Here is a 19,161-nt window from a genome sequence, read left to right on the forward strand (position 1 = left end):
TACCTTAAGGTTTGTTTGAATATGGAAAAAGGAGATGCAGAAAAAAGCAGACTAAAAGCTATGCTTGAGCTGGGGTTCTAGCAGAGCTGGCCTTTATAACTCACTGTTCTTTATTTGCGCCAGAATTGGTGAGGAACAGAGCAGAAGCTTGAACACTACACAATCTCCTTATTATCTGATTACACCAAGTAGACGAGGATGCCAAGGCAGCACCCTGTTTTCTGTGCATGTTCAGAACCCTCTGCTGTATGTTGCAGTTAGCAGGGGTGGAAGTTGCTGGATATGTGACTCAGTCGTGTGTCCTGAGAACAGAAAGCTTGCGGAGTACAGCCCATTTACTGGCCTTAGAATGAGTGAAATGTGCTGAACTAGACATTCACATCCTGCAGGAATTAGTTCTGTAGACATAAATACATTGTTTTAAAGCAACTTATCTGCTATTGCTGCTTACAGCTGTCTGTCTGCATGTGAAGAACACTGCTTGCTCCTTTACCATGCACATTTGTTTCCAACAAGACAAACTCTTTCTGAAACTGGAAATCACAAACTTTAGAACTGGTGTAAGATGGAGGGGAGGCATTCTCCCATCATCATCCTTAATCCCTGTGTTATAACTACCCACCTTCACGCTATTTCAGCCAGCAGTGTACCTCAGAGTGAAGAACCGAGCCCAGGGCAAATACCTGACAGTGGCTGGAAGCCTGGCTGATGTAAGAGCAACATCAGTGTGTGCATCCCCATACAACGGCAAGAACACCCAGATCTGGCACTACTGTCGTGGACTCTTCAAATCCAAGGTGAGTCTCCAGATGCTGAGGTGGGTGGGTTGTATCACTGGTGATACTTTCACCTTCACTTCTTGCTTTTACTTTAGGCTAGTGTTAACACCAGGATAGCTTTTGGCATCTCCCAGGTGTTTTGGACCAAAACTCTTACAACCTACATCCTCCTGCTATGCAGAGGCAGATTTGATCTGTCTGCTTTGGCAAGTTGGGCTGCTTTTCACATCTGTCTAAGGGGACTGGTGTTTCTGGAACTAGAAACCTGTTTCTTGTCTAAAGTTGCAAGTTTAAGTAAGTTTATTACCTCTAAAGAGTTAAGAATTTCTCTAGAAAGTAGTAAGTCTAGAAAGTAATGATTTTGTATTGATGCTGCTCTTGCTAGTATGTTATTAATATAAAAAGCTGATGATTTAACATAAGCAAGACCTGAGTTAACAAAGACCACCTCCCTTTGACCAAGCTGCTGAATGATCAGTTCCTAGCTTGCTTGCCAGGCTTGGTACCAGCTGCAAGAGGTTCACTGCAGTGTGCTCGGCACCTGAACAGAAACAAGTCAGACACAAACACAAGGCTTTGGCCTGGATCTCATTTCTCATGTCTTAGGCTAACAACGCCTGCCTGGATGTCATTGGGGGCAGAGACGTGCCTGGGGCCAAAGTGGCGCTCTGGGCAGAACATGGGAAGGACCGGCAAAGGTGGAGACTCAATGAGGATGGAACCATCAGTTCATACCTCAGCGAACAGCTGGTGCTTGACATTAAAGGTATTTAAAAAACAACCAACCAGCCAAACCTCCCATGTTCCTAGAGCATTTTGTGATTGTTGTTAATCGCCGTATTTCAGCTCTTTTTTGCACTTAAGGTTAAATATTTAATCCTGTTGTTGTGTTAGGTTTATGTCCAGTTGCTTGACAATGGCACAAGAAACAACAGGGCAGGGGTAACCTTATTCTTTAGATCCCAGAGGTTTATTTTGATCAGATTAACTGTTCTACTTGAGGGAGATCAGTAGCACTTACGGCAAGAAATGCAAGTTACAGAAGACAAAATGGTGAAGGAAAAGCAACCACAGGAGTTTAACCACCATTACTAATTCATAAATAGTTACTACAAAGCCATTAAATGCAATCGGGTGATAGTGGTGGCAGCTCTTACAGTATCTGACAGATGTGCTGCCTAGGTTACAGCACAACACAATGTTGAATGCTGGGGTTGTGAGATCCTGCTCGATAGCTCTTCAGAACTTGTTTCTTTTAGTCAATTGTTATGTATAATGGTAAAAAAAACCTCACTCTCATTTCTATGCTGTGTGTATTCAAAGGAGAGAAATGTTATTTTAAGGACCTCTAAAGGACCTCTAAGCTTGTGGTTGAAACGGATGTGCTACACCAAATCATTGCACATCTACTTGTGAATTTGTGTATTCCTTGTAGAGCAGTACGTGCCTTGAAAATCCATATAGCAGGAGCTCAGTATCTGCTGAAAGCATAACGTATGCATGGGTGCTATTTCTGTGCACCAAGGTACATTTGTGGTATGTTCTGCTTCCTGACCAATGGAGCCTCCCAGGGCTGAAGCTGACTATTTGAAGGAGACAAACAGAACAGAGGCAGCAGGGCAGAAACAACTCCCTACCTCACAGAATTTCTGGTTTTCGTCTGATTTTCCTATTTAAAGATCATACATAGGCTTCTCTGAGCATTTCTTTTTACAATTTTGCCTTCATGGTTTTGTTGGTTTTTAGGAGGAAATTATTATGACAAGAATCACATCATTATGAATCAGCTGATAGACAACAAACAGTCACAAAAATGGGATATTGAAATATTGTGAGTAAAACCCAGCACACAGATGGACCTTGTGTGTGTTATTAACACCTAGAGGGGAAAAACACTCGAACAACTACTGAAGTCACACACCACTGGAACATTAAGCAGCAACTCCTCTCTGCTTTCCTTCCTGCCAAGCACCAGCTCCTAAAAACAACTGAATTTTGCACAAATACTGAAGATGGGAGGTTGATATCATGTCTTCCTGCAGGGAAGCTGTGCTTTAGAGGCTACTCCTGTGAAGGTCACTCGTTACTTTTCATCTGGAGTATTAGAAGTAAATGAAAAGAGACTACATGTAAGTTTTGCAGGATGTGAACTGCAAGGGATAATATGGGAAAGCCTCTTTAGAAATGTTGTCTTTACCTTCCCCTCAAACTGATGGAAGCTCACTAAAGAATGAACGCAGTATGAAAGAGGTTGTGTTGGACTTCCATGTCCCAAGTGAAACTGTTTAGGCTCCAAGTGACTGTGAAGCTCAAACCGTATCTCTTGCTAAAATGCAGTTTACTTTGTTCCTAAAGACAACGTTGAACTGGAGTTACCAACTCAGCATGTGAAAAGAAGCAGTAAAGCCTGCCTTCCCCCTGCCCCGATGTTACTGGTAGGTCTTTGTCTTCATTTGTTTTAGCAGTACCAAATTTCCAGGTTCAGGAACTGGTTTTGCTGACCCATGGCCTGTTTCCAACCAATGAAATTGTGAGTTATCACTGAAGATCACCTTCAACATGGAGCTGTATCTACATGTATCAGAAGAAATGGTGCTGGGTCAGGCTAGACTTCCACAAGGGCTAGCTGCATTTAGAGCAGTAATGATTTTAAAGTCTAGCCATATTTTGTTTTGCTGTATATAGATTAATTTAATGTATTTGGTCCTGAAACCCCATCTTCCTTCAGAAGATAATTCCTAGTAGGTATTTTCAAAGGTGCTAGCAGGCTATTTCCAAACTTGTTTGGTGTAAAAAGAACAGCGTTAACTACATGTTCACATTACTGTGGCTCATCAACACCTCAGGCATCAGCCCAACGGATAAGGACATGCTGGCCCTTCCCTCAATTTCAGCACTGTGCAGCCAGCTTATGAACTATCACTTGACACAGACAGCACCAAATATGTGACTGGAGTGCAGCTGTTGCAGGCTTGAAAAGCAAATGGGCAGAATTGTAGACAGCTGTTGAACACCTGATGTGAAGTCCCCTTGGGTTACTGGTAACTTCATTTGGTTTCAGTGTCACTAAATTAATCTGTTTCATTAGAAAGGTATTTTTTTCCTTATTTGTATATTCAGGGTATATATTTCTGTAACTATTTAAAGAGTTCAGGTTAGCTGCAGATGGATATTTTGGTTTCCAAAAGCTGTAATTCTTCCAGTTGTTCATTCAAACACAATTCATCCCCAAACAAATACAACCACATAACCCTAAGTTTGCCACAGAAATGAAACAAATGGGTATCTATTTTTGTATGAAATGGAGTTCTATATAGTACTATTTAAAAATAAATCTACTTGCACTTACTATTTTACATTCTAAACTTATCCTAAGTCTGCTGTTTAAGTAACAGATTTTTCCACTGCCTGTATATATATTCTACCAGCTACAGCACTTGTTTAGCCTTTTCTATGTAAGTCAGTGTGTCAAGTGTCCTACACAGGATAGAGATTTTAAAAAGCCTGTGTAAAAAGTTCTAGTCTTTTAGACCAAGGATGACTAACGCCTCTTTGATGTGTCAGTGTTATATAGCAAAGTAAAAGCAGGCTTTTGTACTGAAGAAATTTTGAATGTAAAATACCAAGCGTGTATATTTTAATTGCATAAAACTTTTTTAGGAGGAACATTTTGCTTGTTGGTTTCTTTTTAAACAAACTAAATACAACTCTTGTTTTTAGCAGGTGGCAAAGCACGTGCCTGTAAAATACTTCCTTTCAAATGGACAGAAAAGGGATGAGGATATTAAATATGTGACTGTGACATTACATTGGGGGGCTGGAAATAGATGATCTTAAGGTCCTTTCTGAGCCTTACCATTCTATGATATTAAATATTGATGTTCATTATCTGCAGTACCTGCACTGCTCCCATCAAACTCCCCTCAATGAGCACTGAAGATGCACATTCCAGTTACAGGTTTGGCTTACTTTCATGTTAGATTGAGGTAGACATTAAATAGTATAGTTTGATTATTCCAGTGGTTTCCTGTGGTTATAGGTTGATTACAAACTATACAACCATCCAGTTTGATTACAAACTATAATCAGTGGTTACAATAGTTTGATTATTCCAGTGGTTTCCTCTCATCTGAGAGGAAAGGGGTTTTCTTGAGCAAAGTCCTCCCTCCTTTGGGAAACAGCAGACACAGCTTATCCTGAGCAGCTTTTGTTCCTTGGGGGCAAACAAACAGAACAAATGGGTTTTCTTACTGGTGAACTTTACACATTAAAAACCATGTTCCTGTCCTTAGCCCAAGCTCCTGGAGCATGCTCCATCTATACTTTTAGATGTCCTCCACATGAATGCATATAGACAGAGGAAAGGGGATACAACAGCACTATGGTGTTACTGTGAGTGAATACATCCAGTCACAGACCTGGAGTTGCAGTCATGGGATAATAAGCAGCTTACCTGTTTTTTCCCAGTGCTTGTTTTCCCAAAGCTAAGGGAAGTATTTCACATCAAAATATATATATATTGCAATGCCTTGTCAGACAGCACTACAAACCTGGATGTATAAAAAGGTATTTAATAACAAGAATCAAGAGATTCTTAATGGCTAGAAATACTACTTCTAGTAGTAGTAGTAGCTTTTCACAAAAGCATCAAATAACTTCAATTAGACATTCAGTCCATAGTGACAAGGCAAGGTTTTCCTTCTCTTCATCTGAGGCAAGGTTGAGCTCTTTAACATTAACAGTGCTGCTACACCAGATCTGCTTCAGTGCATCCAAGTATGACAAAGGAAACCGCAGTCCGTGAGTCTGCTGGGGGGAAAAGAAGAAAAAAGATCTTTCAGCAAAACACAGTGTTCCTTATTACACACATTGTGTTAGGGTCTAGTTACTGACCAGCAGGTACATGCTCCTTTCCCGTATCACACTGGTGTTTCTAAGTGCATCTTCCACACGATGCAGTATTGTCCTGCCAACTCTCAATAGAAAAATACCTCTCACCTCTTGCATGTTCTAGCATATTTTATCCAGGAGCCTGGCTTCTACACTGAAGAATGACATACCATGTTTAAATTTATACTCTTGCCTATTATCTTTGGATAGAAAAGCTTCTGTATGCACACATAGCCTTTGAACACAGTATGCCAGCACCACAGAAGACCTCCATTACTGTGGCTGGAGTCTTTAAGTCAGGAAGGTACAGTCTAGGATTTGCATATGTTGTACAGGAGCCAGCATACATCATCATCTACCCATATTCTCTGCACTGGAGGACCAGCGAGATTTACCTTAAAAGGAAAGTAACTGCCAGGCAAAAAGCTCCTTGCTGTAATTACTGGGACAAGAACAGGCTGTGTTCTGGTTTGCCTCTACAGTGTATTTGTGCAGACCCGTAGTCAAGTGGTTCAGGGCACAGACTTAAGATAGATCACTGTAGTATCATGAAGTGGAACAAAGCGTTCCAAAGCTCACAGCCGCTCTTCAGGAGTGATTATGTTTCCAGCAAAAGCACATTCTTACTCAGCAGGTACAATGGAGATGAAGCACCTGCAGTCGTTATGAACAATATTAAAGTTCCTTCTTTATATTTCAATAAAAGGAATACTCTCATCTTGCAGGATGCTCTAGTTGATACGGAACCTAACAGATTCAACGTGGCATAAACATGGTGAGTGAGGCATAGTGTTCCCTGCTGTGACCACACACTAGCATATTTAGTAGCTGTAATAAAGGATGTGCTGAAGGACACAGCAGAAAGAGACACTTTCAGCCACTGCAGTAGCTTTGTTAGCTAGTAATAAGGCATGTGCAAGAAATTCTGTTAACATATCTAACATTTGAAGCATGAGATTACATTCCCTAGTTTTACTGAACTAACCTCCTCTGTGTTGCAGTGTCATTTAGTCAAGCTCATCTAACGCAGCAAACCTGTTTTAGGTGGGTGTTTGTGGGCACAAACCTGGGGTGTGCCTTCCTCACTAGCTGTATCCTCTTCAGTCCCCATCATGTGAGTTTCTCTTTTGTTCTTTAAAGAATGATACACGTAAACCATCTCTCTGCGAATTTCATCCTAAAAGACAAGAAGAGAACAGTTACATATGACCCACAGCCTCAAATGTAGCTCACTCAAGTGACAACATAAGCCCCTTAATTCTGGAGTCCACTGCTGCATCACTGAAAGCAATGAACATTTCCAACTGAATGATCCAACAGCCATAAGGGAGCCTCCAAAACCTCTTTGAAAACGTATGTACAACCTATAACCTTTTAGCCTTAATACTGCCTCCACTAGACTCACAGGACTAATGCTCTATAGGAAGCATAGCATTTAAGGTGCATCTCCCAGAAGGTCTTAATGAACAAGTGGGCTTCAATAGATTTCCATTTTGATCCTGACTGGTCCCTTGAAGAGTCATATGCCTGTTACCATTTCTTGGTCAAAGCTGTGCAAACCAATTCAGAGCTCTGTGGGCAGGTCTCACACCAAATTTGTGTCAAAAGGCTTCCATGTGGGCTGTTATTCAGGGTTTATCTGACCAACATCAAAAGGCAAGGTGGCAAAAGAGAACAGAAAAAAGAAACAAACCCTACATAGTCTCACAGCAATAAGGACACAAACAAAACAGAGGCGAGAAGTCAGAAAGTCACAGTATGTTTGTCTGGGAGGTGTACACATTCTAGGTGTACAAAACCAGCCAATAAAGTACAAGATAGTCTGTCCCATCCACCCTCACCCTCCCTTTTTCTGATTAAGACAACAAAAAGCATTTCTACAACTCCATACTACTAAACCTCCATAACTAGGAATTAGTCTGAACACAACATACTATGAGATGCCAGCACTTATTTTGTGGAACAACTTTGTAGTGCCACTGGTCCCTGTTTAGGGACAAAGCTAACTGGGAAGTGAAGACTAAATGCAACCACAGCCAGGAGCAGCTGCAATCAAGAAAATTCCCTCTCTTGAAGGAATCTATTTTTATAATTTATTCATGCTCTCAAATACAAAGAATAAAAAACAAAAATCCATTATCAAGAGCTAGTAGCAGCTGTAATGATCTATCTGTAATGATGAGCCTCAGATAAAAGCCTACAGCTGTCCAGGAAGGCCTGTTGTCTCTGCTCAACAACAACCCCACCATCTCCTACCAAACCCTAATGGGATGCAGAATCTAACTAAGCATTAACTGCACAACCCTTTTAGACAACAGTTCACATACCTCATGCTCCCCCCCACACACCCCCGAGCCCAGGCATAGAAGGCTGGGCTTCACTGTACTTACAGAGTTCTCTTGGTCTGGTTCCACTGTAATAATTGCGTGATCTCTGAACTGCAGTCGGATTTTGCTATCAATTTTTGGAAATTTCCTACCTGTGTAATAGAAATTCTTCATTAGAAAGGAAGGAACCCAGATGGACAGCACAAACTGAGCCCTCTGTGTGCTGCCCACTCTCTTGTGGTGGGATTGCTTTGTTAACCTATGTTTAAACACCCAGGTTGTCAAACCCAGAATGCAAAAAGCAAGAGGGATTTTTTAATTCTCTCATGTTTATAACCTACAGATTTCTGTAACAGCAAGCTAGAACATAAGGTCAAACTCTAGCAGTTAAACAGTCTCAGTACACAGCAGTTTATTAAAGCTGCCAGTCTAGTACAACCTTTATTTCACTGAGAGACATGTGTCATCTCTTCTGTTAAGGGAATTAACCAGCTGGAATGTGCAAATGCACACACAGAGCCTAGCACAACATGAGGCTGATGCTAGACCATGATCTCTGCCTACCATAAAATACCATAGTTCTTAAGAGGCAGAGTCAGCAACAGCTGTACCATCACATCAGCCAGTTTGGTAACTTCAAACCTACCTGGAGTCAAAGGATCAGAGTCGCATCCCAAGCAAGGCGGCAGCCGGTTCATAATGAAATCCTTCTTCATGTCAGATGACCTCAGCTCTCTGGTGTTTTCCAGATGGTCTGCAAGCCGCCTCAAAAGGCTGCTCAGCTTTTTCACTGAGTCAGCTACATCCACCTGCTAAACATGCACATAGTTACTCACATGAATTTAAGCTAAACAGACTAGCCTAAAGAGGTGCAGTAACACAGTGAACCTGAACGTTTCTCTCTCAACTTTGCAAAGGCTAACATTTACTCCCAACACAACCCTTTCTTCTACCCATTCCCCATGAGCTGTTCACACACCAAAGATCATGTTAATTTTCTCCCACTCCACAGGTACCTGCTGTGTGCTAAAGGACTTGCTAGTGTAGCTGAAAAAGGGACCTGTTCCTTTTGCGTGGTGACCAGCAGCACAGCCAGACTACCACAATGAGATCACAGAACAATTTACAGCTTTGCTAACTTTCAAAGATTCAAAAGCTTGGCCTGACAAGAGCTACGCCTGTCTGACAGCTCCAAAGCAAACACCATTACTTTTAGATAGAAGAGACAAGCTACACAAGGACACTGCAATACAAAAGAAAGGCAGTGCAAAGAAGCAGACAATGCTTCAGATGGAGCAAACCTCTGAACAGTCAAAGACTTCAAAAGAAATGATTGTGCTACTGGACAAAATAGTGCCTTTGCGTCGAGCTTTCAGAGCAGAACAACAAGATACATGCTTGCCTCAGTGCTGAAGTTCCAGCTGGATGCACTGTTGTTCCCTTTAGTCCCACCTACTTACCATAAGCAGCTTCCTTGGTATGCTTGTCCGCAGTGCCACATCTTCCTTTGCTGTATCAAACACAAGGCCAGGAATTGCATCCAGTAAGAAATCTCCCCAAGAGCTGAAGGACAGGAATTAAAAAAATAATAATAATTACTAAAATAGTTGCACTGAAATAAAACAGACAACTGATGTCAAGGGCTGGAAACCCAGTGCTCTGGTTCCAAATCTGCTTCATGCCTTTAGCCCTTCCGTTACCCCTCTGTAGCCCCAGGCAGTAGCTCACTCTCATCTCAACTGTATGTACATCCTCACTAGTTCCAGGTCAGTGGCACAGAGGAAAGGAACTGGCTTGAGAAGGGTCCAGTTTGTTCTCATTCAGGCACTTGCCATTCACCAGCGGATTCAGCTTAAAGCCAACCTCAGTGAATTAAGAAATTACTACCAGAAATTATCCAACTGCATGCACTGCACACAATGAAGCGTGTGGGGTTTTGTCATTTAACATGCTTTTGCGACACTTCTACTGAAGGAAGTAATGCACTCGGAGTTATCAAATCCTTAAATCAGCTTTTATCTTTACTACAGACTTAACTGTGACTTCAGGAACAAGATCCCTAACATATCTCTACAGCTATTTCAACAATACTTAACAGGCACCCTGTAGGTGCCTTGTGTTAAATCCCTACTGTTAGCCTACATACTTTGAACAACAACAATAAAAAAAGGCCTTTGATACCTTGTGCTTCTGTCCCCCAATTGCAAGAACAAACAAGAGGAGGGGAGGGAGAACTACTGCCCGCACCCTCTGCCCAGCTTGAGTCAAGCTCATCAGGAATGGGTGTGCTGCTCATTCAAAAGTGCTCTCCTGTCCACATGTGGCCTCTTTCCCCACCACATCCTCAGAGGCTGGTTTAATGGGCAAACAACTCAGGCAAATGACCAGTGTCCACTGCTGTCAGCAGACTCCACAAAACTAGGGCAAGGAGCAGAGCAGGGCCTGTCCTCCAGCACATGCTTCACCCTCTGCTCTTGCCCTGTCTCAGCACTCTCCATCTCCAGCACTGATCTCTGTACACTAATTTAGAGGGCTGGTTTTTTTTAAACACCCCAGTTGAGTTTGCAGGTATAACATTACCTTCCACATTAAAGTCCACCTCTGCTAAATAATAAAATAACAAATTAAAAAGCAATCAAGCTTGTGGCACAAAAACCTGGTAAACAGGTGGCCTCCTTCTCCCAACCCCCAAACCTTCAATTACTGCTACCTGAACACTACCTTAGATTCTGTAACTAACACCAGGGCACATACATAATAGTGAGGTGCCAACATATATTCATATCATTACATCTCTGGGGCAAAGGCAACATGCCCTATCCCTGTGTTACTCACAGAAAAACAAACCACACAAGGGCTAAATAGAATGAACACAGAGAAGAGCTAAGCAGGGCTCATTTTAAGGGGGTTTTCATTTTAAGAAACAGGACATTGCTTCTTTGAAACACTGATTTCAGGTCTGTGCTATTCACACACATTATCTGGCAGAAAACCATTTCAGAGAAGCCACACTAAAAAAAGGCTAAAGAATACTTACTTGTTTTGGTAGGTACTGATGGTCACGTGTGTAGAATAGGAGATCCCTGGAGGAGTGTCAGCTTGGTGAATAGTCCCTCTTGGGAAGTACAGCAAGTCACCTGGCTGCAAGGAAATGAAGGAGAATTGATTCAGGGCACCTGGTCAAACCTAAATGTAGTCAAAATAGAGACAATACTCCCTGAGCAGAAAGACTGACAGCATCTGTTCTTTAAAACAACAAAATAAGAGAGATCCACCATTGTACACTTTAGTAACATAGAAAATAATAGAAACTAGTAACATAGAAACACTCTTAAGCCAGAAGTCCAATACCTTAAACTTTCCAACTTACTGTCAATATTTACTAGACACCAATCTGAAAATAGGAAGCAAGCCTTTACCATGATAGAACATGCATACCCCAACTCAGCTGCCTAAAGGGGATAAAGAAGCAGCAGAGATGAACCTGCTGACGATACAATGGGTTAGCAGAGGAACAATACAAAGTGAATTTGGTAAAATCACATTAAAAGAAAAGGTCAATATCCCACAAGAAAAGCCAAATATTCTATTAAGATGTTAATCTGTTACAATACTGTTGTCTGAAACTTCCAGTTAAAACACTTAAACAAGCACAACCCTCCTCCTACCTATGTTTCTTCTCACCTATCTAAATTAAATCTCCACACTGATAAAAATTTAGATCCAGGAGAGTCAAGATAAGACAGAAGCATGAAGTACACAAAATTGCCTCCAAGAAGGAAAAAATCAGTTTACTTATGGCTTCTCCTATACAGATTTATATAGTTGGATATTACAGTCAAAAATCATAAAGCAACAGTGGTGAAATTTGATCCCATTTTAATTTTACCATTCTTTAAATTCAGTCACATCACCTACTTAGAGCCCAGTGAACTGTGACACAAATACACTTCAAGTGAATGCTACTTGAGTTTTCACTGAAAGGTCTCTTCAGATAATGAGGCTTCATAGGACTTGGCAAGGTCAAGTCTCCTCATCCATTTCTGACAAGCTTTAGTGAAGCATCATAGATCAGCTTTTTATGATCTGCTTGCTCTGAAGCAAGCCTGTCTCTGTCATTAATAAATTGCCTTCCTTTCCAGTGCAGGGGCTACATTAACCAACTAAGAGTACTTTTAATTCTCTTCATTTGCTATGTTGCACATCCCCAATAAGAAATAAACTGGAAGAAGGGTCACACAGGGGAAGGGTAAGAGCCCTGAATACCTATCAGAGTGGTGACAAACTAGTCTGCAAGAGAAGTTATTTCATTCTGGAGCACCCTATGCCTACCGCTAAGAAGCCAGGATCATGATTTTTCTGAGCACTCTTCACTGCAAAGGCCAGCTCTTAGCGATCTTATCTGCTGAACAGTCTCATCATCACCATTCACATGAGCCAAAAATCACAACACTCCCCCATTAAAATAACCAGAATCTTCAGATTCCAGGTGGCAACACCCAGGCTGGGGGAGGACAGAGCATGTGACAAGAGACAACACAGATCTGATCACTTTGCTGCCTTCTTACTTCTTAACTGGAGAAAGGAGAGGAGAACAACGGAGAAGTACCAGGAAATCAAAATGGAAAACCATATAAAAAAAGGACAGATCACCTCCTATCAGATAACCTGCGCTTGACATCACTAACAAACCAGCCACTGCCACAGCCTGTTGGGACCTTACACACAAACCAGCGTGCCTTTGCTCTCACTCACCTACCGGGTTTCAGTGGGATGAGAGAACACCACCAGTACAGTCTCTAACTGGTCCATTTGCTCTAAACTGCCCGAGGAAGGCAGACTGCAGGCAGGAATACAAAAAAGGAGAAAGGAAATATTCTAGCAAGATGTTTGGGCAGGGAATCTGAGAGCATCGCTGTCAGAGACAGCTTCAGACAAACAATGAAAATCTGACAGAAGAAATGGGTCATGGGAACTGCAGAACATCAAACAGAAGAAAAATAACCCTAAAAAAACCCTTACATCATTTATAAGCCCTTTCCAGAAGCCAGTACTGTCACCCCATTAATGCCAGTAAAATGGCTTGTGAGAAACATCATGATTCCATAAAAATCAAAGGCATTGAAGTCCAGCCCAAAATGTTCCTGAAATTAAAAAGAGACTTGTAATTTACTAGGCTTTGCATCACCCAATAGGTCATGACAACTGTGAACATTGCCAGCTATCAAACTACACAGCTCATGATGTCAGTATCATATCAAACCTGTCATACAGAAACTACCTACAGTCAAAGGCAGGACTGAACAATGGGAAGAGCAGAGACCTTGCAGAGAGAGGCCCTACAGACAGGCCACAAGGCAGAGAAACTAATGAGGCTACCAACAGAGCAGTGCTGTCTGCAGGATAAACACCATGCTTCAAAAGCACACACACGTAGAGCAGAATGGGACAAGTATCAGATGCCCTGCTGTCAAAGGGGCTGCATTCATTAATCTTCATGAAATGCTCTTTTTATTCCAAATAACAAAAAAAGTCATACTGTTTTGGGGTTTGGGAAAGGAAAAAGAAAAATAAGAAAAACAATACATAAAATTAATATGGGGTTTAGTTCATGCTTTTGTTTAACAGCCAAAGGTAAATATTTAAAACTGATTCACCAGAACAGTGACAACCTTCGGCAAAGCAGTTAGTCTCAGTGCATAGAAGGATTAGCCTGATGGATTACAGACAGCATGTAAAAGCATTAAGATGTTTCATAACCATATACAAGCCTAGGGTTTTTCATGCACACAACTCCAGAAACATGATCCAGGAGTCAGGATGCCCAACTTGGGGAATACTGGAGTATTTCCAGAAATAACTGGTTTTTTGGTCCATTATTTAAATCCTACAGCAAAGCAAACCTTTGAAAAAGGACAGGTTAGACAACTGTCACCCAAATCTCTTGTGCTGATGGTGTTTTGTGCACCAGTCCTCCCCTCAACTTCACAACCACCATTATTCAGAATACTGCCTTTAAGAAACAGGCCATTTAAAATGTGACTACTTTTCTGGCAACCACAACCCAGGCCATGTAAAACAATTCAATTATAATACCTTTAATATGAATTCATGCGTGGGATTCCCAATCCTGTCCTCTGATTCAACGTTATATTCCCGAGCTAAATGGACTGTTGGTTTATAGAGCCGCCAGTGTTTCTCGCCTTCCAGCTGAAGGATAAACACCTGCAAAAGACCATCAATCCAGATGCATAAGGAGGCATTGCTGCCCCTCACGCATCCAACTGACCAGGAATTCTGAGTCATTCTGACTTGGAAAGTCTGTGGAACCATGCCAGAAATCAGGGTTAGAAAGCAAACAAAAGTGACAGAAGTTGCTTTTCTGCAAACAGAAGAAGCAGATTTTACCTTCCCTGCTCTCAGCACCTCCACAGCACAGCAGGATTCCTTTCATATTACTTTTTAGATGTCTACAATGCAGAAATTTACATTTGAACTATTTCTTTAGGCTCTAATTAGAGAGCAACAGAGAAAAGAGTTGTGAAGTGTGATCTGTTTCATCCTAAGGTAGGCATTTAGAAATCACTGTTTCTCTCCAGTCCCTTAAGTAAGTGCCAGATAACTAAATCAAAAGTAATGCCTATCACACAGATACTCAAAATCTCAGGTGAGAGAGGTCTTTATCACCATTCACTGACAAACAAAGTATCAGAAACATGCTGTGAGCATCTAGGGTTGATGACATACACCAGAACATGCAGACTGTGTGGCTGCTGAACAGCAAGCATAAGGAAAACAAAACTCTAGGTGTATTTAAGGGAAATTAAAATAACAAAGAGCAAAAAAATAAATGTAAGGGTTTGGGGGCTTTTTGGTTGGTTTAAGTGGGACAGGCCAACTTTTTTTTTCCAATGCAGTGCCTATTGGAATGCTTCTTTTAAAAGCTGATTTAAAATGCATTTGGACCACAGGATTTCTCTATACCAGCAAATTCTTAAGAACAGCAGGACAGCAAATAGGAACCAGTACAACCTGTCTGCTTTCTCTATCCACCTGAAAGAAGGACAAGCGCTTAGTTAAGGAGAAAACCTCTAGATGCTCAGGGGTCTGAATGAAGTGAAAATGAAGAAAAGGTGCTACAAAGCTTCTGCAAGGGGGGAAACTATCTTTTCATCTAATGGAAATAACCAGGTCTGGAAAGCACAGTTCATGTGACATTACCATTAGATATGCTATTTTCAGTAAAATTATAGAAGGAAAACTACTACAAGCACTTGCAGCCAACTACTGTTAAGTTTTCAGTGGGAAGAAAAGACAAACATTTTTCCTATGGGGAGGGCAAAAAAACGACACATCCATTGCCACTAATAAAAGCCCATGCAGAGTTTCACAGCCGAGGTTGTGCTGCCCTACCTCAACATCATCATAGTGAGGGGGCAGGCCCTGGGACCCCTGGGGAGTCATGTAAACATTGGATCCAACCAAAGACCCAAAGTAGCACTCCAGCTTCTCCTGAATCTTCCACAGCTCCTCCTTAAAAAGAAAGCATGTTGTTACTGCTGAACTGCTCAGCCAAGACAGGCTGCCACCCAGCCCACAGCCTCCCCATCACTGGAGAGGTTCCTCTAGAGGATGATCACATCCCCACAGGAAGACAGGCTGCAAAGGCAGACACTCTGTACAAGTGTTTCTCCTGCAGTGAAGGTAATTGGTAAGCCAAGAAGTCTGGTGCCCCACTGGTGTTTGTTCTCTTGCCTGTAACATTTTTAGGTTGCACAAATAAACAAGACTAGACAGAAGCAAATACATCATCCTACAAACCATAGAGCATGTGAAGACAGTAAATACATGCAGGACTTGCATTACATGGGCTAGCATCAAAGAGAGCATACAAACATTGGAGACCTTTTTCCACTGACTCCAATTGTTTGGGTATACATAACATTATATACATAATATATACATACAATATAATATTTGAGAACAAATATTTATCTACATCTCACATGTGACAGACAGTGCCACAATGGGATGACAGTCATATCAGAAAACCCCCAGACCTGCACAAGTGCAAATTCAAACAGAATTTAGGTAGGTTCAACTCAAGCTGCGTGATTTCAGCATAAACCATGCAACATTTCAACTTCACCTGCAGATGCCCCTGCAGCTACAAACCAAGATCAGCCAGTGACACTAAGCTTCAAACTCAAATGCCAGTTTGGGTCTTTATGGACCACTTCACAATTACATTGTATTGGCACTGAGGGACAAAAAAAAGACTCCCTAAATCCAAATACTTTACAAGTATGGAAATCCTTCACACAACTGTGCAGACAACATTGCCTCATTCTCATATATGAAGACTGCAAAAGCATCAAAAAAACAAGAGAGGACACTCAGCCAAAAAAGGGTGGAACACTTCCACGGTACAATTCAGAGCCAGTCACTGGCAAGAATGGTGGAGGGTCCTGGAAACATTTTACATGGTTTCACACCTTGTCCTCCATTAAAGGAAAGCAATACAAAAGCCCCTGTTTGCACAAACAAACACAAACAAACCCCACAACAGTGGGGCAGAAGTGATAATTTAAGACACAGATACATAATCGATGTTGTGCAGTTCTTTTTCTAAACTTGTATGTGACAAAGCAAAAAACTGCTTTGACACATAAACTAAAGAATACTTAGTTCTATAGCACAAATCAGAGTTTGTTCTTACTAAAGAGCACTGAAACATGATGGGCTGTGCAAAACTACAAGTTTGAATTACTGCAGTTCATGTATGGATTTCAGCAGGTCACCGCTGTCCCCCTACATTTACTGGGGCAGAGATGAATCTCTGTCTAGTATGACTGAAGCAAAGTGTATCACATTATAAAGCATGTATGGATTATATTCAATTAAACAAACCAACCTTAAATCTCTGAGGCTGATGAAATTGTATTGTCGCCTTTTTCTGGTCAAAATCCTTCTTCAGCTGCATGTAGTTCACTTTGCCTTCTTTATTTAAAACTTTCTTTTTTCCATTCACACATCTGCAGATATTTAGATCCCGCCCATAGTACAGACCCCGGCCACACAGTTCCTTCAGATCCGACAACTGGAACAGGGACTGGTAGTAGGCAGCCAGCAGGGGATTGTTCCTCTGAACAAGCAATGGCTTTTGCTCCCAATACTCCCTGAAAAACACCTCTTGTTTGATGGGAGAGATCAAGCTTCCGAAGAGGCTATCTGGGTTCTCAAAACTCATGGCTGATGGAGAACAAGCTGCTTCCACCTTTGCTCGTTTACATTGTGTGGGCCCATCTTTTCCCATGTCAACATGCTTCCCTCCTTTCTTGGGCATGTTCCTGTTGAAGAGGAGAGAGAACCAAAACAGTCAACCAGCAACAAAACCTCAAGAGCTCATGGGCCCAGAGCAGCTCCTCTTGCCTTATCCAGGGGGATAATCAGAGCAAGCTGGGAACAGCTCTGCTTTCTGATGCCGACTGTGTGCTCCCAGCAGCAGAAAAAGGAAAGCCCACAACAGGCCTCCAGTCCTCTCTCAAACCTCAGCAAACTCCAAAGGGCTTCATCTGGAGCCATTGCTCACAGAAGCTCAAATCCCACAACTGAGTTTACGCTAAAGAATATGCAACAAAACCCAATTAGCACACAACAGCTCTTTCCAAATGCTGGAATCCACCTATCGGAAGAACACGTGGTAGATTGGTCTTCTGTAGGAAGAGATGCAAATTGTTAAAAAGACTCAGTCAGCTTTCAGAGGGTTTAATGACAACATGCAGGAGGGGGTGGAGAAAGGGGATGGGATCAGAAACTTGTACCCTATTACACTTCCTTGAAATGCATTAACATGGGGGGAAAAAAGGCACAATGAAGACTTCCCAACAACTTTCTAGGCAGAGCACAATGGAGGAGGATGTATGGCATTTCAAGTGCAAACCCAACCAGTTCAACCCAGTGGTTTGGTGTGGTGTGTTCTATGCTAAGCTTTCCTGGCTTACACAGCACAAACCAAACATCTACACAGCCGTATAGTTACCAGCCTAAAGCTTTTTAACAGGACCTACAGAAAAGGCAGCTACTGCAGTGAAGGGACACTGACACTGGTACAACAGCATGCACTCACATCTACACAATACAGTGAACAGAAAACACAGGGGAAAGTGGCACAGGAAGATGGAAGCCAAGTGACAGGCTAGATGGCTGTGAGGGCAGGAGCAGTAAGTAACCAGGTTCAGTGGGTGTGGATGATTCAATTGGCAGGAGGGCTACAGCAGCTGCCAAAGAAACAGAAAAACACACAGCAAACTCCCTGCAGGTGAAGCAGGCTTTAAGAACATGAAGCTTGAGGTCTCAGGCCCCAGGAACAATTTTATGCTAAATTATGTGGCAGTGCCAGGCATCCAGCCATGCTCACCACACAGTGGCAGTGGCCCATACCTCAGCCTCTGAAGCAGTCTCCATACTCTATCTTGAATGACCATGCTTAGCAAAACCAAGTTTGCAGAAGAGAGGGAACATTGTTAGGCCTTTCTGTTGATGCTACGCAATTACACCAAAAACTAAAATCATAACAATTCTGCTTTCATTTCTACCAAGCTGCCAAACTTGATGGCTTATGTATCATAAAAAGATTTTTTTTTTCATTCAAGTACATTTAATTTTAAAGTTGCAAGTAATTTAATTTCTTTTCCCAGGTAGACAATATGCTTGGTACCATCATGTAGAAATAAAAAAGTTAATTCACAAAGGGTTTAGCTGCTAAATTGTCAAGAAAGTTAAGGTACAAACAAGTAACGGTAGGTCCAACACCATAGTATGTGCAGACATATTTGCCATAACTTTAAGTATGCACCAGCATTTCATCCCCCAGAGCGGCTCAGAGCACCGGGCAGCAGTAAAAGCCTGCCTGAGAAGCTGAGTTAAGTATCCTGACAATGAGCCAGCACCAAGTCCCCTAGCACAGCAGCTTGCCTGCTAGGGCTGGGCTGGCCAACTCAAGCTGACTCTGGGCATGTCTGAGCAAGTCTGTGAAGCCAACACAATCAGTTACAGTATGCTGATGCCTTCATTTTGAATTAAAAACAACTCAGCTTTACTCCCAAAATTAAATGCTCTCATTTACTAAGATGCTTTTACTTACACAGATCCCTTATCATGAA

At 41.9% G+C, this 19,161-nt stretch overlaps 2 protein-coding genes across 3 annotated transcripts in view; one reads left to right on the forward strand and one right to left on the reverse strand.

Moving 5' to 3' along the window:
• The window catches only part of CRYBG3 (crystallin beta-gamma domain containing 3), a 90,349-nt gene extending 85,952 nt beyond the window's left edge, over positions 1–4,397 (forward strand). The window contains exons 20-23 of one of the 2 annotated variants that reach the window (XR_013956427.1): positions 639–797; positions 1,386–1,545; positions 2,526–2,908; positions 3,259–4,397. Coding sequence is in view for 1 of the 2 variants with exons in the window: in XM_080613275.1 (XP_080469401.1) it covers positions 639–797; positions 1,386–1,545; positions 2,526–2,614 (408 nt within the window). In the remaining variant the exon portion in view is untranslated. Of the gene's footprint in view, positions 1–638; positions 798–1,385; positions 1,546–2,525 lie in introns of both variants that reach the window. The other variant, XM_080613275.1, reaches the window with a different exon arrangement.
• Positions 4,398–5,426: 1,029 nt separating this feature from the next.
• RIOX2 (ribosomal oxygenase 2) lies at positions 5,427–17,342 on the reverse strand (the record flags this gene model as incomplete). The annotated part of the gene is made up of 9 exons (XM_080613282.1): positions 5,427–5,588; positions 6,736–6,846; positions 8,060–8,148; positions 8,643–8,808; positions 9,457–9,559; positions 11,034–11,137; positions 14,093–14,221; positions 15,410–15,529; positions 16,911–17,342. 9 exons carry the CDS (start codon positions 17,340–17,342, stop codon positions 5,427–5,429), a joined length of 1,416 nt encoding a protein of 471 aa, XP_080469408.1.
• Positions 17,343–19,161: the final 1,819 nt, after the last annotated feature.

This window comes from Psittacula echo (genome assembly GCF_963264785.1).
Source record: "Psittacula echo genome assembly, chromosome: 3".
In the NCBI taxonomy this organism is placed as follows: Eukaryota; Metazoa; Chordata; class Aves; order Psittaciformes; family Psittacidae; genus Psittacula; species Psittacula echo.